This window comes from Cheilinus undulatus, linkage group 18 (genome assembly GCF_018320785.1).
Source record: "Cheilinus undulatus linkage group 18, ASM1832078v1, whole genome shotgun sequence".
Classification (NCBI taxonomy): Eukaryota; Metazoa; Chordata; class Actinopteri; order Labriformes; family Labridae; genus Cheilinus; species Cheilinus undulatus.
Window position 1 is genome coordinate 17,664,246 of NC_054882.1, and position 17,329 is coordinate 17,681,574.

General features: G+C 40.0%; 1 protein-coding gene across 2 annotated transcripts in view; it reads left to right on the forward strand.

The window, feature by feature from the left end:
- Positions 1 to 17,329, forward strand: part of slc7a14a (solute carrier family 7 member 14a) — a 44,174-nt gene that overhangs the window by 14,033 nt on the left and 12,812 nt on the right. For both annotated transcript variants that reach the window (XM_041812929.1, XM_041812931.1), the window contains exons 2-3: positions 11,451 to 11,980; positions 12,247 to 12,483. In XM_041812929.1, coding sequence (XP_041668863.1) covers positions 11,674 to 11,980; positions 12,247 to 12,483 — 544 coding nt within the window. In that variant the 5' untranslated portion in view covers positions 11,451 to 11,673. The remainder of the gene's footprint in view (positions 1 to 11,450; positions 11,981 to 12,246; positions 12,484 to 17,329) is intronic.

The window sequence follows — 17,329 nt, forward strand, 5'->3', positions numbered from 1 at the left end:
AATAGCTAAAAGGCAAAGAAGCAGCACACAAGCATCAATAATGCACATTCATTCAGTACATGGACTACAGTCTGTCTGTCTGCCTGTAGCCAGCCGGGCATTATGAATGTGTATTGCTAATATGTTTGCTAAATGAGAATGTGTACAGAATATCGTCATTTTCTGATGCAGATTATTATGTTTCAGGGCATCTTCAAGCTTTGCACAGATGTCCATTCTGATTCAAGAATGAACTTATTGCATTTGGAGGTCGAGGTTCTCAAAGCCCAATTCAGATTGAAAGCATAAGAAACGCATCTTGTTTGCAACACCGCTTGATTTTTAGTTGTTTGCATGTAAACAAGTCAGGACTTACCTGAACAGCAAGTCTTACACACACATCAGGCATGGAGAATTTAGAGAATCAAGGTCTCGCCTAATTTTCCACATGCAGCGCATGATTATGGGCCAAAACAGACAGGAAAATGATAATTTACCTCATTATAGCAAATAGAGGTGAGATTAAAAATCAATACAGCAAAGTATCATGATGTTTTGTCTGGTGAAATATCATATTTTTGTTTGGACAATTGTTTGTCCAGTGAGGTTGGCAGAGGGGACGGTCATAAGGTGGGAGAAAGTTAGTACAACAAACATGGCAGCACCAGGGGAAGGACATTAGGAATGCAAGCAGGGCACGAACAACTTAAACATGACATATGGGGTTTGCAAGAAGCGCTTCATAAAAATAGAATACTGCGGAAATATGACAAACATGAGGGCAAGACTAAAGCTAAATCCGCTAAACAGTAGAAAAAAAATGGTATAGATCACAATATATGGTTTCACAATACTCTCTGTATCGCAAAATGTTTAAAATCGCAATAATATCGAATCGTGACCTGAGTATCGGGATAATGTCATATCGTGAGGCTGCTAGTGATTCCCACCCCTAGTAGCAAATATGTTTATCCACATCAACCATCAACCTCCTGTGCCACCGCCGCCAGCCCCAATCACCAAGCACCACCTGGGAAGACAACCAAAGATCCACACTCACAAGCACACAGGATGAGCAAAGCTGTATGGACAAACAGATGACTCACTCTCACACAAAAACAGAAGATGAATAAAGATCCACGCAACAACAGAGCACTCACTCAGACACAAAAGGAGAGCACAAAACACAATGCGACAGTGCAATATGGCCACAGCTGAAACACTGCCTTGGAGTACTTTTAGTTGTTTTGATGGTTAAAACCATCAAGGCTGTAGGTTACAGCCAAATGAGCAACTCATGGAGGCTGTTAGTTGATACCAACAAAAACATGCTATATGCTTGTATTTTCTCAGAATCATGGCTAACAAAAATATTTGGTTAAACTTTGCGTAGGCCATGTCAGTGAAATACGCTGACATTTGCAGAGTGGAAGTAAAGTTCATAGGGATGCTTTGTAACTTTTGGAAATCTTAAATCTGTCCTAGAAAGGTGAAAAGTCACCAAAATGAAGGGCATGACTGTGTTTGTTGAATTGCATAAAATCCTGTAGTTCTTGTGATGATAACCCTAAAAATGCTGTGACACCAGAATCTTGTTGTAATAATTTTTAGTGCTTATTCATCACAAATACCGTGCCCTGGACTAAGGAGTGGATCTGAAATGCTAACAGACTTGTGCGGATGCACCTTAGAGTAGCTTGACCTGAAAAGTAGCTTGCCAAAGTTTTAGTCATTGATAGATGCATGGTTTGACTGCAAGAGAAATACCCTGAAAAGTTCACAAAGTAAGACAGATTTTCCTGACTCAGGTGTTCTACCAATGATGATGAGTTAGCTCCATCCTGTTTTGTCTGTGGGCCTTCAGAATGGGGCCAGGGCTGCTTGCCAGGTTTAGTCTTTATTGGGCTTTGGGCCATGCAACACAAGCCAGGCTGGTTGCCAGGCTGGTTTGAGTGAATCAGAAGGGCTCTTAGCCTTATTAAGCCAATGCAGCTCTTACTGTAAAGGAAATGAGAACTCAATCAGGTTATTCACTCAGTAATTCAGACACAGGCCGGGGTGGACTCAGAGACCGGCTTAGTCATGGCTGATTAGGCAGGAGGATGGATGTTCTGACAGCTCTCTCATCTGGAGGGGAAAACACGCTAATGCTAAGATGCTAGAGGTGCTGGAGATGATAGTGATGACAGGGATTTAAGTATTGATCTTAAAAGGGTAGCACTCCAGCAGTGCAGATAATGGCTATTTGTTTGAGCTGTAATATTGAAAGCAGATCTCGTTAGGGGTAATATTACACCACTTGCTTGTCTCTGTGAAACAAACTGCTGTAAACATAACAGCAGTGTATCGCTCACATGCTGGGAGATGACAGTCATTTTTCAAATCTTTCTGCAACCCAGTGCTTTGCTTTACAGTGCTGGATGGTTTTCTCTCTTAATGCTATTTTGTTCAAGCCTGGAGGCGAGACATTTCTACAGGATCATATTTTATTGGCTCTGGAAGAAGTGCCCTACGTCCCTGAGTCCCTGATTCAGGTCAGCAACCTTTGATCCAGCGAGGGGCTGGTTTCATAAGATGACCCTACATCACTATGGTATATTTCTAAACAACCAAGATTGGTCAAATCAAAACTCATAATCTCAATTACAAACTGTGATTTGTTCCGTTTAGAGACAGCAAAATTCACAAGAAGCTTTTGTTGTGCCACTATAGTTTTGCTGACAGTTTATAGCAATACTTATTTTGCAGCTTAGCTTGGTGCATTCCAGTGTTAAATATTCACCCAGAGGTGCTAAAACAGGCTGCATGCATGGCCTCAGATTACACTAAAATGACAGAATTTCCTATTTTCCTTTTTCTCGCCAACATCTGAGCTCAGCGATTAAATCAAATTCAGCAGGTTGGACACCCCACAGCAACAACAGCAGTCACGAACTTTGGACAAGGCCAAGCTAAGCTGTAAAGCTAAACTAATTGCCTAATTGGCTTCAGCTTCAGTCTGATATGGATCTTCCGACTGGCAAGAGAGTAAAGCATACTTTCTAAAATATCTGTTTAATTTAAAGCCAGTGTCCGCCGGCCAGTTCATTTGTATTGCATACACGAACTCTGCAAGTCACAGGTCAAACTCCTAAAATTCTCTAACAGAAATCTACAAAATGTAATCTGCAAAGTGGATCTAAGTCTGAGTTTAAAGACAACAGTAATAAAACATTGTATGATTCAGTTGCATGTCCCTGTGCATGGGCAGAGCCAGACATATTTGGCAAAGGCGGCCTAAATAAGGATTACACCAACAGGGACTGTAAATGACATTATATTCAAATATATATGTACTTTACTGTGGGGTTGCCCCCTTTTGCAGCTACAACAGCCCCCACTGTTCTTGGGAAGCTTTCCACAACATTTTGGAGTGTTTCTGTGGGAATTTGAGCCCATTCATTCTGTAGAGCATTTATGAAGTAGGGCACTGAAGTTGGACGAGAAGACCTGGCTCACAATCTCTGTTACAGTTCATCCCAAAGGTGCTGATGGGGTTGAGGTAAGGGCCAGTCAAGCTCTTCTACACCAAACTCTTTAAACCATGTCCTTGCTTTGTGCACTGGGGCACAGTCATGTTAGGCCTTCCCTAAACTGTTGCCACAAATTTGGGAGCATAGCATTGTCCAAAATGTCCAAACGCTCCTCCACCAAACCTCACAACTTGCATAATGCAGTCATGCACTGAAATGTTCTCCCAGCATCTGCCAAACTCAGACTCAGCCATCTGACAACCAAACAGAACCACTTTCCACTGCTCCACAGTCCAGTGTCAGTGTGCTTTACACCACTCCATCCAAACCTTGGCATTGGGCCTGGTGATGTGAGGCTGCCATGCAGCTGCTGGGCTATGGAAACCCCTTCCATGAAGCTCCTGCCAAAAAGTTTCGTGTTCATACTAATGCCAGTGGAAGGTCAGAACTCTTCAGCTATGGAATTGACCCTGCTCTATGATTTAACGTGGTCCTCCAATTCATGGCTGTGTGGCTGTTTTTCCTAAACCCTTCCACCTTCTAAAATATCACGTACAGTTGACTGTGGAACAGCGCTGCCCAAAGAATCAACGGGGCCCCTGAAAAACCGAGAGAATGGGCCCTCCCAAGTTGTGATTTATTGATGATATCAATATAATGGATGCCACTTTGCAACTTTTCGCCAGTCTTTGCTCCTGATTTGTCACCTTTTTGCCACTTTAAACCCATTTTGACCACTTTTGCCCTTTAATGTCACGTTTTTACCAATTTACGACCATCTTTGCAAATTTTCGCCCATTTTTGCCCTTGTCTTGCCACTTAATGACAATATTTTCTTTTTTTTTACCACTTCTAACCAATTTTCCTGCTTTATACCATTCTTGCCAGTTTCAACCCCTTTTTAGGCCATCTTTCCACTATTTGCCAGTTTTATCCCATTTTCATCATTCTTAACCTATTATTGCATTCTTGCCACTTGACAATTCTTTTTTGCTAGTTTATGCCCATTTTTGCTGCTTTTAGGCAATCTTTGCCACCTCCTTTGCTGGTTTTAATCAATTTCTCATCATATGTTTCACCATTTTATTACAAAATAGATATACAGTTTTACTTGGCAGAGAAGGCTCTGCTCAAAAGATGCTCCAGGGAGCGCATAGCTAGTAATCCCCACATGGATAGATACATTAATGACAAGGTGTACTGAGTATAATGAAATGGGTTCAAAAGCAATTAATACATAGTAGCATTAATCTCAATATGAGGGTGCAACAAGCTTTATGCTATAAAGGAGGAGGCTGGGGTGGAGGAGGCTAAGCTTGACAACAGCATGGTGCATCAGCATTTATGCAAGCAGAGATTAGTGAGAAGTATGTCATATTTAAATTAGCCGCTGAGTTGAGAGAAAGAACTGTGATTGGCTGTGGGAGCTGGGAGGCGATAATTGATCACAGCTGGGCGTGTGACTACAGTGTCCTGTAAGAACGAACGCTGAGCTTCATTTTTGCCACCTTTTACCTGTTATTTTTGCCACTTTTCACAATTATGTAATTATTTTCCATTATAGTTTCCTCTTGTTTTTTCTGCTTTTTTCTTTAACAGCCTGATATTTAAAGTCTGACATTACTTCCAAATGGTTTAGTTCATGTGCACTTCCACATTATTAACACCACCAAGAAAAGGTTATTATGTTTTAAGAACCTGGTTTACATTTCAAAAAAGGCTATAATGTAATGCAGCTCAGACAGATAGAATTAATTTTTTGTTACTTTGATAAGAACTGTTGTTATTCACATGAAAAAAAACTAATAAAAAAGGGTTAAATCAGCATAACTTTTAACTGAATTTGGCTGGGCCCTAGAAAGCACTCCCCTTTTACCCCTTATGGGTGGCCTACAATATATAGCAGGGATGGAATTTCACAAACTTATTGCAAAGGTGGCATCCATCACAGCACCAGGGTTGAAGTCACTTAGCTCTTCAGAACGGCCCATTTTGGATCACAAATGTTTGCAAACGGAGACTGCATGGCTGTGTGTTTAATTTTATACACTGAATTCAATAATTAACAGGTGTGGTCAAATACTTTTGTCCATTTAGTGTATATTTAACCACCAGGTGGTGGTTTACTTGTTAGTTAAGACTGCTGACAACAGTTACTGTAAGTGTTAAATAATATTAGTCATAAGAAAAGGTCCTGAACATAAAAACAGACTTGAAAACAAGGAAGGATGATGCCTATTTTTGGTTGCATAAGTCTGTGCATCTCTCAAGTTTATTCGCTGAAGTGTCAGAAAAGTTTAAGCTGGTTCCCAGCACAAAACAGATTGAACACCTGCTGCTCATTGTTCTCTGCGGCTCTGTTCTGTTGATCAAGGACTGTTTAAATATCTGAACCTCAACACAGGGCAGGCGGTCCCTGAATGATCCAACACTCCAATAAACACAGCAGACTCAGACTGAGCCTATGTAGTCCAAAGCTGCTCCTCTGTGATGTTTTGAGTTTGTCAGTGTTTGATTGGATGTGTGCACCGGTCTCAGTCCATCATATTAGGGCTGTTAAGGTCGGTCTCGTCATTCCACACACACCCTCTTACACACACTCACACATCTATTGACAGAGTCTGGCCTGTAGATCAAAGATCGTTGCGCCAATAAGAAACAGATTTGCTGTTTTTGGTCTGCTCATCCTTTCCTCCTAATCTCTTCATCATCTCTACTCACTCTTATCAACTCTGCACACAAAATGTCCTTGTGGGTATTCTTTGTCTTACTGTTTGTTTGTATGGAGGCAGCTTTGTAGGCCAGGGGATGAGAAACTACCTACATAGCCGCAAGATAGTTGAATAATTGATGATCATTTGAAATGAATTCTTAATATGATAATGGCTACAATGATACAGCTCCACCGAAACAGAGACACATGGATACAAGATGGAAATGTTTGGGAATATGAAGGCTGGATTCAATTTTATGTCACAATCTTTGAATCAGTTACAAAATGGGCCAATATTTTTACATAACTGATTTCAAACCACAATTTTTTGCTTAGATATTCCTCAGACTGCAGTGATTTAAGTGTGCTCTGTACATTTTGCAGTGTTACAGTAAGACTTTCAGAGTTAAATTCAACACTGTATTCGAGTAGATTACTGGAGGTGATAATTTGCTGCATTTACAGTAATAGTATTTATATAGTTCATGCACCTGTAACATTCTGAAATAATACCTAACAGATGAATTTACCATGGAATATTTAAATGTACATATAAAAGAATGATGCAAATAGTCAGTCTCATTTTCAGGAAGTACTTCTTCAGGCAGAAGTCAGTAACTTGGTGGATAACTTCACTCATGGTGCAAAAATGACAACAATCCACTAGAGACATGAATAAAGGAATCCTGACAGGGATCCCTCTACCACGGGAAGCATCTGAACACATCGAAACCTCTGAGACCAACATTGTAGTATATGACGAGAAAAGACATGTTATTTAAGGTTAAATAACTTTTAAATCATAAATCCTAGCTACTTCTTTCCTTCTTCAAAGCCCTCTACTGTGCCATTCTAATGATGCTATCCATCCCTTTGTAGCCCTTACAGAATGTTTTCTCCTTACCTTTCCTGACTTTCTGGGGTCTTTACAGATTAAATCCACACCAGGATCTCTGACACTGAACATCTTTTTTTATCAACATTTTTCATTTGTTTCTGCTACTAGCCTTAGCCTTAGCCATCAACTCATTTTCCTTCAATGCAGCCCATGTGTGTGCTCTTAGAAACTGGAGGAGACAGTCTGCATATTTCATAATGAGGAGAAAGATACACAGAGAGGCTGTGATGTGTCCCTCTGTGTCACTGCAGACCAAGGTTATTATATTAGTTAACTAAAACGGCTCAATAACTTAAACTAAAATTTGAAAATCATTTTACTTAACTGAAACTAAATAGAAACTTAGCCTACCCAAAAAAGCAAAAACTAACTAAAACTGTACAGTGTGCTTAGAAAACGAACTTAAAAAAAATAGAGACAAATATCCTTAGTTTTAATCTTTGTTACAACCTTACTGACTGGCACCTACCTCCAAGTCTGGGGAGTGTAAAATTGCATGAATTTAATGGTTAAGACTTCAAATAGTGGTAGTTTTATGTCTGGAGTTGTATTTAAACGTCATCTTTAAATAAAATGATAAGTGGAGAGTAGCCTGTTTGAATATGTGTTGGAAAATTTATGATGTTCACTCAACCCTGACATGTAGCAAAAAAAAAAAAAACTAAAACTAACACTACAACTAATAAAAATTAAAACAAAGCATTTTTGCAAAATAAAAACTAAACTAACAAAATAGCTGTAAAAACTACAAGAAACTTGGACTTTGATTTACAAAAAACATCTGACAAATCTTGTCTTCGACATGACTGCAAAGTACAGAATTGTATTTACTGAGAAATTTGTGTGTATTGAATTTCCCCACAAGGTAAAAAAGATGTCTGTCATCTATAACATGGCCATTTAGGTGGACCCTTGACCCTTGACCTGACCATGAATACGAGCCAACTCGCCTCATTGGTAAGGGTTATCTTGTCACTGTCTTCCACTGCTGACCAATTAAAATAGCTGGAAGCGCCCAGATGGTTCATAACTCTCTGATATTATTTGACCTTAAACTGCCCTTCACTACCCAATTTTCTGCCACCAGCTGACCTCTGATACAAAGACCTTTACACAGGAATGACATCAAACAGTGAATATGTAATGTCCAGACCTAAGGCATTTGCATTCACCAGTTTGCCAATGCTTATAAAAAACAATCAAAGCGATTTTGCAGCTTGCTTAAGGATAAGGAAGCATGAAACTGGAAGGACTTTCACCAAAGATGGTGAGGATTGAGGGAGAAATACTTAACATTTCCACATTGCCAAAGGCTGCAGCTGCTAAAAGACTCAGGAGTTTGTACAGAGCATGACAAAGAAGGTAGACAAAGAAGTTACTTGATGTTCCCCTGCAGCTGAGTGCAGTCCACATCCTCTGTCACACTCTTAAATCAGTGTTTGTTTGGTTCCGTTTCATCACTACCTTCTCACCTTTCTCTCTGAAGGTAAAGTGCTACATTCCCTTTCGTACTCTTTAATCATGTTGCCTGGGAGTCAAGCCTTGATGCCGTTTTACTGCTCTTACCTTGTTTCACATATACCTTCACATGCAAATCAAATCACCTTTGGAGCTTATTCCTCCTCTCTGCATGCTCCTACTCACTCTAAGTGCAGCTACAATAGCCGCCCTACGTCGTCTGCTTTAACAGGCGGGTAATTGCAGCCATCATTTGTGTGAGTGGTTCATATTATAGTTGAGAGCGCTGTGTGTCAGTGCCGTTTGTTTAGTAACTTGAGCTCGTTGTTGAAAGTGGATGAATGAGGAGTGTTAGTTGACCGCTGAGAGGTAAACTGTGCTACAATAGATTACTTTAATAGCGTTCCTTAAAAAACTTCTCTTTACACAATATTGTTACTCATATGATATCATAGACGCTGAAAAACTGAAGAGAATCTCTCCGCACCCTAATTGCTCCTCTGCTCATATCCCCAACTCCCTCAGCATTTAAAATTTGCTGATTCCCTGAAATATCTTCATTAATTTCAACCCCATTTCCAAAAAAGTTGGGACACTGTGTAACATGTGGACAAAAAAACAGAATGCAATGGTGACATATCTGATTTTGAAACTGAGGAATTTTACCATTTCATTAAATTTTAGGAGTTTTGGGAGTGGAATGTTGTCCCATTCACAGTCCTTTGTCTTCTTCTTCTTTATAATGCCTAAAATGTGGTTCTACATACTTTGCTGCGTACATGGAAAAGCTTAACCTTTCGTTCTTGTATTCCGCAACCCCTCCCCCCCAGCCCTTTTCTCTATTTCTCTCTTTTTCTCTATCCGTAGGGCCCTACATGGGGTTCATCCTACCCGAGAGCTACGGCAGATCTCCTAAGCTCCCCCAAATCGATGCCAGCAAACCTTTTACCTCAATCTCTCAAAAGAATCATTCCAAAATCAGTGTAAAATAGTTGTTGATAACAAGCTGGATGCTCTTTAGTCCACAGGAAATGGCGTCTGTGGTTTCCAAAAAGAATTTTTAAAATTTCAATCAATCTGACCACAGAACAGTTTTCCATTTTACCTTGGTTCATTTTAAATGAGTGTTGGCCCTGAGAAGATGGCTATATTTCTGGATTGACTAACATATGACTTTTCCTTTGCATGATACAGTTTTAGCTTGTATTTTTGGATGGCATGACTAACTGTGTTGACAGACAATGATTTCTGGAAGCCCATGCAGTGAATTCCAGCACAGAATCATGTCTGTTTTTAATGTGGTGCCTCATAAGGGCCCAAATATCACCATGTATCCAATGTTAACCTTCAGAGATTTCTCCAGATTCTTGGAATCTTATGATGATATTATTGACTGGAGATTGTAGGATATTCAAAGTCTTTGCAATTTTTACATTGAGGAACATTTTTCTGATATTTTTCCACAAGTTTTAGACACACATTTTTTTTCACAGATTTGTGAACTTCTGCCTATCTTTACTTCTGTGAGACTCTGCCTCTCTTAAATGCTCATTTTATACCCTGTCATTAGACTGACTTGTCCATCTAATTAGTGAAATGCTCCTCCAGCTGTTTCCTCTTACTTCTAAAGCCTTTTGTTGCCCTGTCCCTACTTTTCTGAGTTGTGTTACTGCCATCAAATTCAAAAGGAGGCCATTTTTTCATGATATGGTAAAATGTCTGAGTTTCAACATCTGATATGTTATGTTCTATTGTAAATCAAATTTTGACTAAAGCAAATTGCATTCTGCCTTTATTTACATTTTACACAGCACCCCAACTTTTTTGGAAGTGTGGTTGTATTTATCTGTGTTGTATTTGTTTGAATTTTTCCAAGTTTGGTATATTTACTATGACAACTACCTGCAAAGAAAAAGAAGCTCCAGTGGATATTGCAGTAAAAAGGATTGCTACAGGGTGTCCAAACTTTTTCCACTAAGGGCCACATGTTGAAATGTATAAGAACGGTGGGGCCACTTTCATAAACTTCAGGATATGAGGATATTAAAGTTATAAACCAGTCTAATGTAGATTAAGATATTCTTAGTGATTGAGTGTGCTCACATGGCTACTTAATGGTTGGCCAGGCAAATAGCCAGTCAATTGAAGGATTTTAGGGAGGCTAGTCAGACCTGGTTGACCCTGGCTACACACCTGAAACACTATTGGTGCTGCTATTTAGTGGGGTAATTAATTAGGGCATTATAAATCAAGATAACGTTGGTACTTTGGTTGCCAATATGTTTGCCATTTACAGTGTTGTCTCAGTGTAGTCACAAATGAATTAAAACATCAATAAATTCTTCTTGATATTCAAAATGTTTGTTTACAGAATTAGCATGGTAGCACTGCCTTGGGCTGAAACTAAGAAGTACAATACAGTCAAGCAAAAGCTTCAGGTTCTAATGTGGGCCATATTTAATTTGCTGCAGACCAATCAAAAGTGGACCACGGGCTGCATTTGGTCCCGGGGCCATAGTTTGGACAGCCCTGACTTAAATAGTTAAGATACCATTTCAACATCTGTGCAATTTTGCTGTGAGAGTATACTCTATTCATCTTTACTTGAGTTATTTGCGAATTCACATTCATTTTATTCCTCTTTATCATCTGTACAAATATAAAAGAGATCTGACAGTGCTATCATTTATGAGGTGGCTACTACAGCAACATTGAGTTTAGCAAATTAGCCGCTTCCTCAGTCAGGTTCAGTGTATCGTGTAATGTTTTTATTGTTGGGCTTCTTTGTTCTGGCATTTGTCCCTGACAGAATTAGCATTCTGTCAGGATAATTGAGGGCAGTGAGCTGTTAAATGCAGCACAATTAAATCATCCCATTTTTGTTTTTCAGATTACTGTCTCTCTCATCATGTGGGGAAAAAGTAAGGAGGCATTCTACTAAACCAGGACTAGGAAGGCGCAAAACATCGAATCCACATCTGAAAACTTCCTGGATAAGGAATACGTTTTCATCTCCTGTGTTTTCTCAAGAAAAAGTTAAAGTATAACACCAGAGAACACTTTCACAAGCAATCCTTCCCTCTGACTTTGACTCCTGACATTTAGCCCTCAGTATGAGTGGTCTGGTGGGGAAACTGGACCCTCGGAGGGTACAATGGGGCTCGGCGTGGAACACCTTTACGTCCCGCATCCTGAGGACCAAACCTGTGGAGTCCATGCTGGATACGGCCATGTCTGGCACCAGCTCCCACGGGACCAGGCTGGCCCGGGTGTTATCTACTGTGGACCTTGTTTCTCTGGGTGTGGGCAGCTGTGTCGGGACTGGGATGTATGTGGTGTCTGGGCTGGTTGCCAAAGAGATGGCCGGTCCAGGGGTCATTGTGTCCTTTATAATCGCCGCTGTGGCCTCGATTCTATCAGGTGAGACTTATTCTCTTTCTCTGATACACTGCAGGCCTCAGTAGAAGGGTTACCATTCTTAGAAGCATTACACTGATATGATTCATATGAAGAGCCTTTTAATAACACTGCAATTATAACAAGGGCAAAGGCATTATAAAGGGAGAGCTATAATATGAAAAGCACTCGGGGGATATCTCCTCTCCGCCTTAAAGCTGCTATCAATACCTGCACTTCAGCCTTCCTCTGCATGATAGCACATATGTGTATGTTAATGTGTGTTACAGGAGTGTGTTACGCAGAGTTCGGCGTGCGTGTGCCTAAAACCACAGGCTCGGCCTACACGTACAGCTATGTGACGGTGGGAGAGTGCGTGGCGTTTTTCATCGGCTGGAATTTAATCCTGGAGTATCTGATCGGCACAGCGGCGGGGGCGTCGGCTCTCAGCAGTATGGCAGACTCACTGGCCAATCACAGCATCAGCAACTTTATGATTTCACACATCGGGACGCTCAACGGCCTGGGTGAGTGGCGACAGATGTGTGCCATTATTTTCTCAGGTTGGCTGCCATATGACACTGATAAATATTAGCTTTAAGAAGGATTTGACATTACTAGATTACAGTCAAACAGTAGGCTTATCAGGCAAGACAGGAAGAGCTACTGGTAGATAAAAAGATACCAATGTTTGGGTCAGATCTAGGAACAACATCCAACAGAAACAAACCCTGAGAACTGGAGATTGAAGGAAAGTTTAACACCTTAGATGTGGCATGTCTTTTATTATATGTACCTTTATAACAAGATTTAAATTTTAAAGATAAAGTAAAGAAAACTTGGCAAACATACAGTACCTCTTTCTGGTTCCTGTCTGGAATAGAAACAGCAACAGCAGTCATTCTAGATAAGCAATCAAATCTCTAACATTTCACATTTTTTATGAATATAGAAAGTATAATTGCACATATTTCACACCAGAGGACTCTTAAAAGACTCGAAAAGACTGACACCTGAGACCCTGACACATCTACAGAAAATTTGTCAGCAAGCCAGTGAGTTTTTAGTCGCAGACTGAGATTATGCATATGCAAGATTAAGGTCACTAACTACAAGACTAGAATATGATCCCTGTTAAGATTATTTCTCATCATGCATCTGTTGGAAATTCTCAATTTTTCAGCAGAGAACAAGAAGTAGAAGGAGATCAACTTTCAACTTCAACTTTCAACTTTCAGCTTTATGGATATTGCATTTGAATTAATATATCTTATAATCCAATGTTTTTAAATCATTTACATTGAGTAGAAACAAAAAGAAAGTTTAACACCGAAGCAACTTTGCATGTTACAGAGAAACTATCCCAGAAACACTTAAGAATAAAAGTACCGCATGAAAACGTGAGTCGTCTCACCATGGACAAAGGTTGTGTCACTGAGAAACAGTATTTGCATACAGCAAGACTTAAGACTTATGACAACATCAAACATGTTTGATTTTAACGTAACGCCAAGACTGAAGAACGACTGCCTTAAAACTGCTAAACTTGAGTCTTCTGACCAACTTACACCGAACGACTGAGACAACGGGAGCGAGCTGTGACTTCAGAAAGACTCCCATGACTTTACTTCTACTTTGGAATTTTGGAAAAGTCGTAAGGTGTAAGGCCGCCTTAAGTTGAATTTCTGAAATCTACAAAATATTAACCTGGCACGCCAGATGGATTGTTTCACACATCCATCTGGAAAATCTCCCATAGATGGCATTTGAGAAAGGGCAGAGCCTTGAAAAAAAAAAAAAACGAGGGTGATTGGATGAACATTCTGTCACATCTTTACAGGCCAATCAGATCAACAAAGCATGTGACATCGTAGCCCCAAACCGAGGTGCCACTACCGACGAATAAACTCCATAGAGAGATGCATAATACAAACCATGGCAACTGTAGACGTGACAGTACACGACTTTTGTCATTTTTGAAAAGAAAACAACTCACTGCTGTTCTTTGTTCTTCATTTAATGAAGAAATGTCTTCTGATAAAACTGGCGCTTTAGCAGCATCCACGCTAATGTCTTCCGCCATAATTGTACCAGCCTCTTGTCGCTGCTTGCTTACATCACAACTCCGCCGCGCCCAAAAGTACTGCCCTTCAACGCTGATTGGTCCTGTCACTTTCTTTGACCAGACCCAAACAGTTCAGACGGGAACTTTGCAAGATGGATTCGCCAGTGAGAAACATGGAAACAGGCGAATCTATCTGCTGTGCAAGGTTAACAAAAGATGGTTTGGGTCTACTTGTATACACTACAGGCAGCTCCACATTGGCCTATTTACCTTCATTTCCTCCACTAATCTTAAGATTGGCCTCCACTTGAGAAAGGGGCCTTGCTCAAACCTTAAAAAACAGCCCAGTACCACCAACCCTCCTCAACCAACCTTTACAGTAAATTAAAGCCAGTGGAAGTTCAAAACTCTTCCTCTATGAAATCAGCAGAGCATTGAAAACTTGTGCACACCATACGTTTTGTATCACAAATGTTTGCAAATAAGGACTACATGGCTAGGAGCTTGTTTTTTTAATTTACTACACCTGTGATGGCTATGCCACTCCATCTACCCTTAGCATAGGCATACTGTCTTTGCTAATATTCAGTATTCTTGCAGCAGTGTGAGTAATTCTTGCCCACAGTGTCATAAATTGTCTTCCTGAGAGAAGCAAATGTCATCTGTATTCTTAAAATGACAAACTGACAGCAGCTCAGTGGGTGGCTGTACTCAAGTGACATACAATGTCTGAAATTTAGACAAAAGGAAAGTCACACTGTCTGGAAAATCATCCAGCTCATATCTGATAGTTTTCCAGGGAGCCTCTATGTGATGTTTAGCTGTTTATCTTGGACTTTATATCAGTACTGAAAGTACCAGCCTCCCAAACATCTTGGATTTCTAATGAAATCACGTCACACACTTTTCCAGGACACAAACAGTGAACTGAGGGGAATTCCTGATAATCTGCTGTAATGCTATATCTGCTGCGAGTGCCAGCTGTGTCTATCTGGATGACACCGCCCTGACAGTCTCTTCCTGTTAGACGGGGCGGCAGTGGTCACATGATCGGCCACATGGCCAGATGTTCCACAACATAACAGAAAGTTCATGTTTCCCGTTTCCTGCTAGGGAAAGAAACACTATGTCTGTACGGCAATGGAAAAACGGGAGTCAAGGTGTGGTGACCTGATTCTGTCTGCAATGACTAAAGTCATGTTTGCCAAAATTCTTAGAAAGTCTCTTTGAGTTTCAAGAAAAAGTCAAAGTGGAAGACAAGATACTTAGAAGTGGAGCCAAATAGCTGCTTTTGATTGGCTTTTTGATTTCACGATAGAACATATGTTTAATTATTCCATGCTTTTGGTGATTATTTAATTAATTCTGCTGGTTGAAGTAGATGAGTGGTACATATTAACACAGTTCACTTATCAAGAGAGCTGACAATGTACGCAGCTCTGCAGTTTCAGACTGCTGCTGAGGCATCAAAAAAGTTGATTTAGTCTGATCATAAACCAGCTTCTTCACCTACTCTGATAAGATAAATCCTTTGTTTGATGTGTAGATCTTAGAAAATAAAGTTATTTAAAAGACAGCTGGGCCTAATTGGTCACATGGCTGGGATAAAAACACATATATTCTGCAAAGGGAAGACAACAGATTGATCCTCTACAGCTCTTCTTGTCGAGTGTAGATATGCCGTTACATAAACATCACCAAAGCAAAGTTTGAAGTTATATCTCTGGTATTAGTTCAACCTTTGAAATATGACTGAAGATATAGATATTCACTCAGTTTAGATGGTAAATGTAGCAATTTGAAATAATTAATTCTGCACTACTTTCTACTCTAAGTGAGCAAGCAGAGTTCTCTAATCACAGAGCTCTGCAGGCAGTCCATCCATATACTTTTCTTTGCTTTAAACATGAGCAGCTGCTGTTTCTTCAATGCTCTACTGCAGTTCTCCAAATGTACATTTCAATCATTTCAATCAAATTAACAGCATCCCCTGTAGTCCTATTTTGAAAGAAGGAGCTTAGAAATCACTTGAAGTAGTCTGGGCCATGAATGATGGCTAATACAGGGGGCTGAAGGCTGGAAGAGTGACAGAAACTTTGTCAGACATGCCCCCCAGCAAAGAGCAGCAACTTCTGTGGACATTTTTCACTATATTTACATATCTTGTGCCAATCTGCATTCAAAACTGTCCCCTAAAATCTGCCTAGAATTTCTTTTATTGTATTGTGCAAGGGCCATCTTCCTCAGTGTGATAATTTGCTGCTTTTTTCAGTGATGCTTTATTTTAATGGGCCCTAAATACCTAGTAATTTTAGAGTAATCACATAGTAATTGTATTGTAATAAGTATAACAAGCAAGTGCAAGTGCGGGATGTTAGCTGCAGCACAGCCAAGATCATGGACATCCTCCCGGACTGTCATTAAATTAAAACTAATGAGCATGGTGCACTTTGTATATGAGGTAGCACTGGCCTTCAACAGTAGGTGCCAGTATGACAAAGCAAGATAGTAATATGTAGAACTAAACAGGCCAGGACGGATATTTTTATCATGTTAAATTCAAAGACGACTGGACATTTAATGTCAGAAGTGTTACTAATGTAGCAAAACCATGACATTAATGTCTGAATGGTAGAGGGGCAGACGCTGATCATGCATGTGAAATTTGAAGCAAATCAGGTGTTTCATATGAGAGTCACATCAACTTCCTGTAAAATTGGTGAGATATTGAAATAGAAGCCACCAGCAGTGAAGTGCCCTTCAATGAAACATGTCTGTGTTGTGGAGGAATAGTCAGTTCAAACTCTGAGCGTGATAGTTTCAGCACAGTAAGAGGACTAAACAAATGGCCCATTTGTCTCACTTTCTGTTGCCAGTAGGGGGCGCTTTGATGAGATGTTTGCATGTATGCATGTTGAGTGTTGTTTAGCCAGAAAATTTTAAAGAACACAGAATAATCCATCCAAAATTTATTATAGATTAAAGTCATTTAGCAGCATAAAAAAAGACTTTATTTTGAAACTAAGGTGAAGCTGGTAGACTTCCTGTTGGAATTTAGGCATGGGCCAAAGAGGCTTTTTTGTAGGTCTGAGGATGACCCATATGCAGACCCAAAAGCATAAGCCTAGGGTGAATGGTATGCAGGGCCTGATTGTTTTAAGTGATGTAGGAGGAAAAAAATGTAATTCAAACATTGGGGCCCTGCACTATGGTGAAAACTCAAGTTTTTGATAACTTTAGATGTCCAACTTGTCTAGAATCAGCAAAAAAAAAAAAAAAAGTGCAACCTGTAGAATTTAATTTAAATA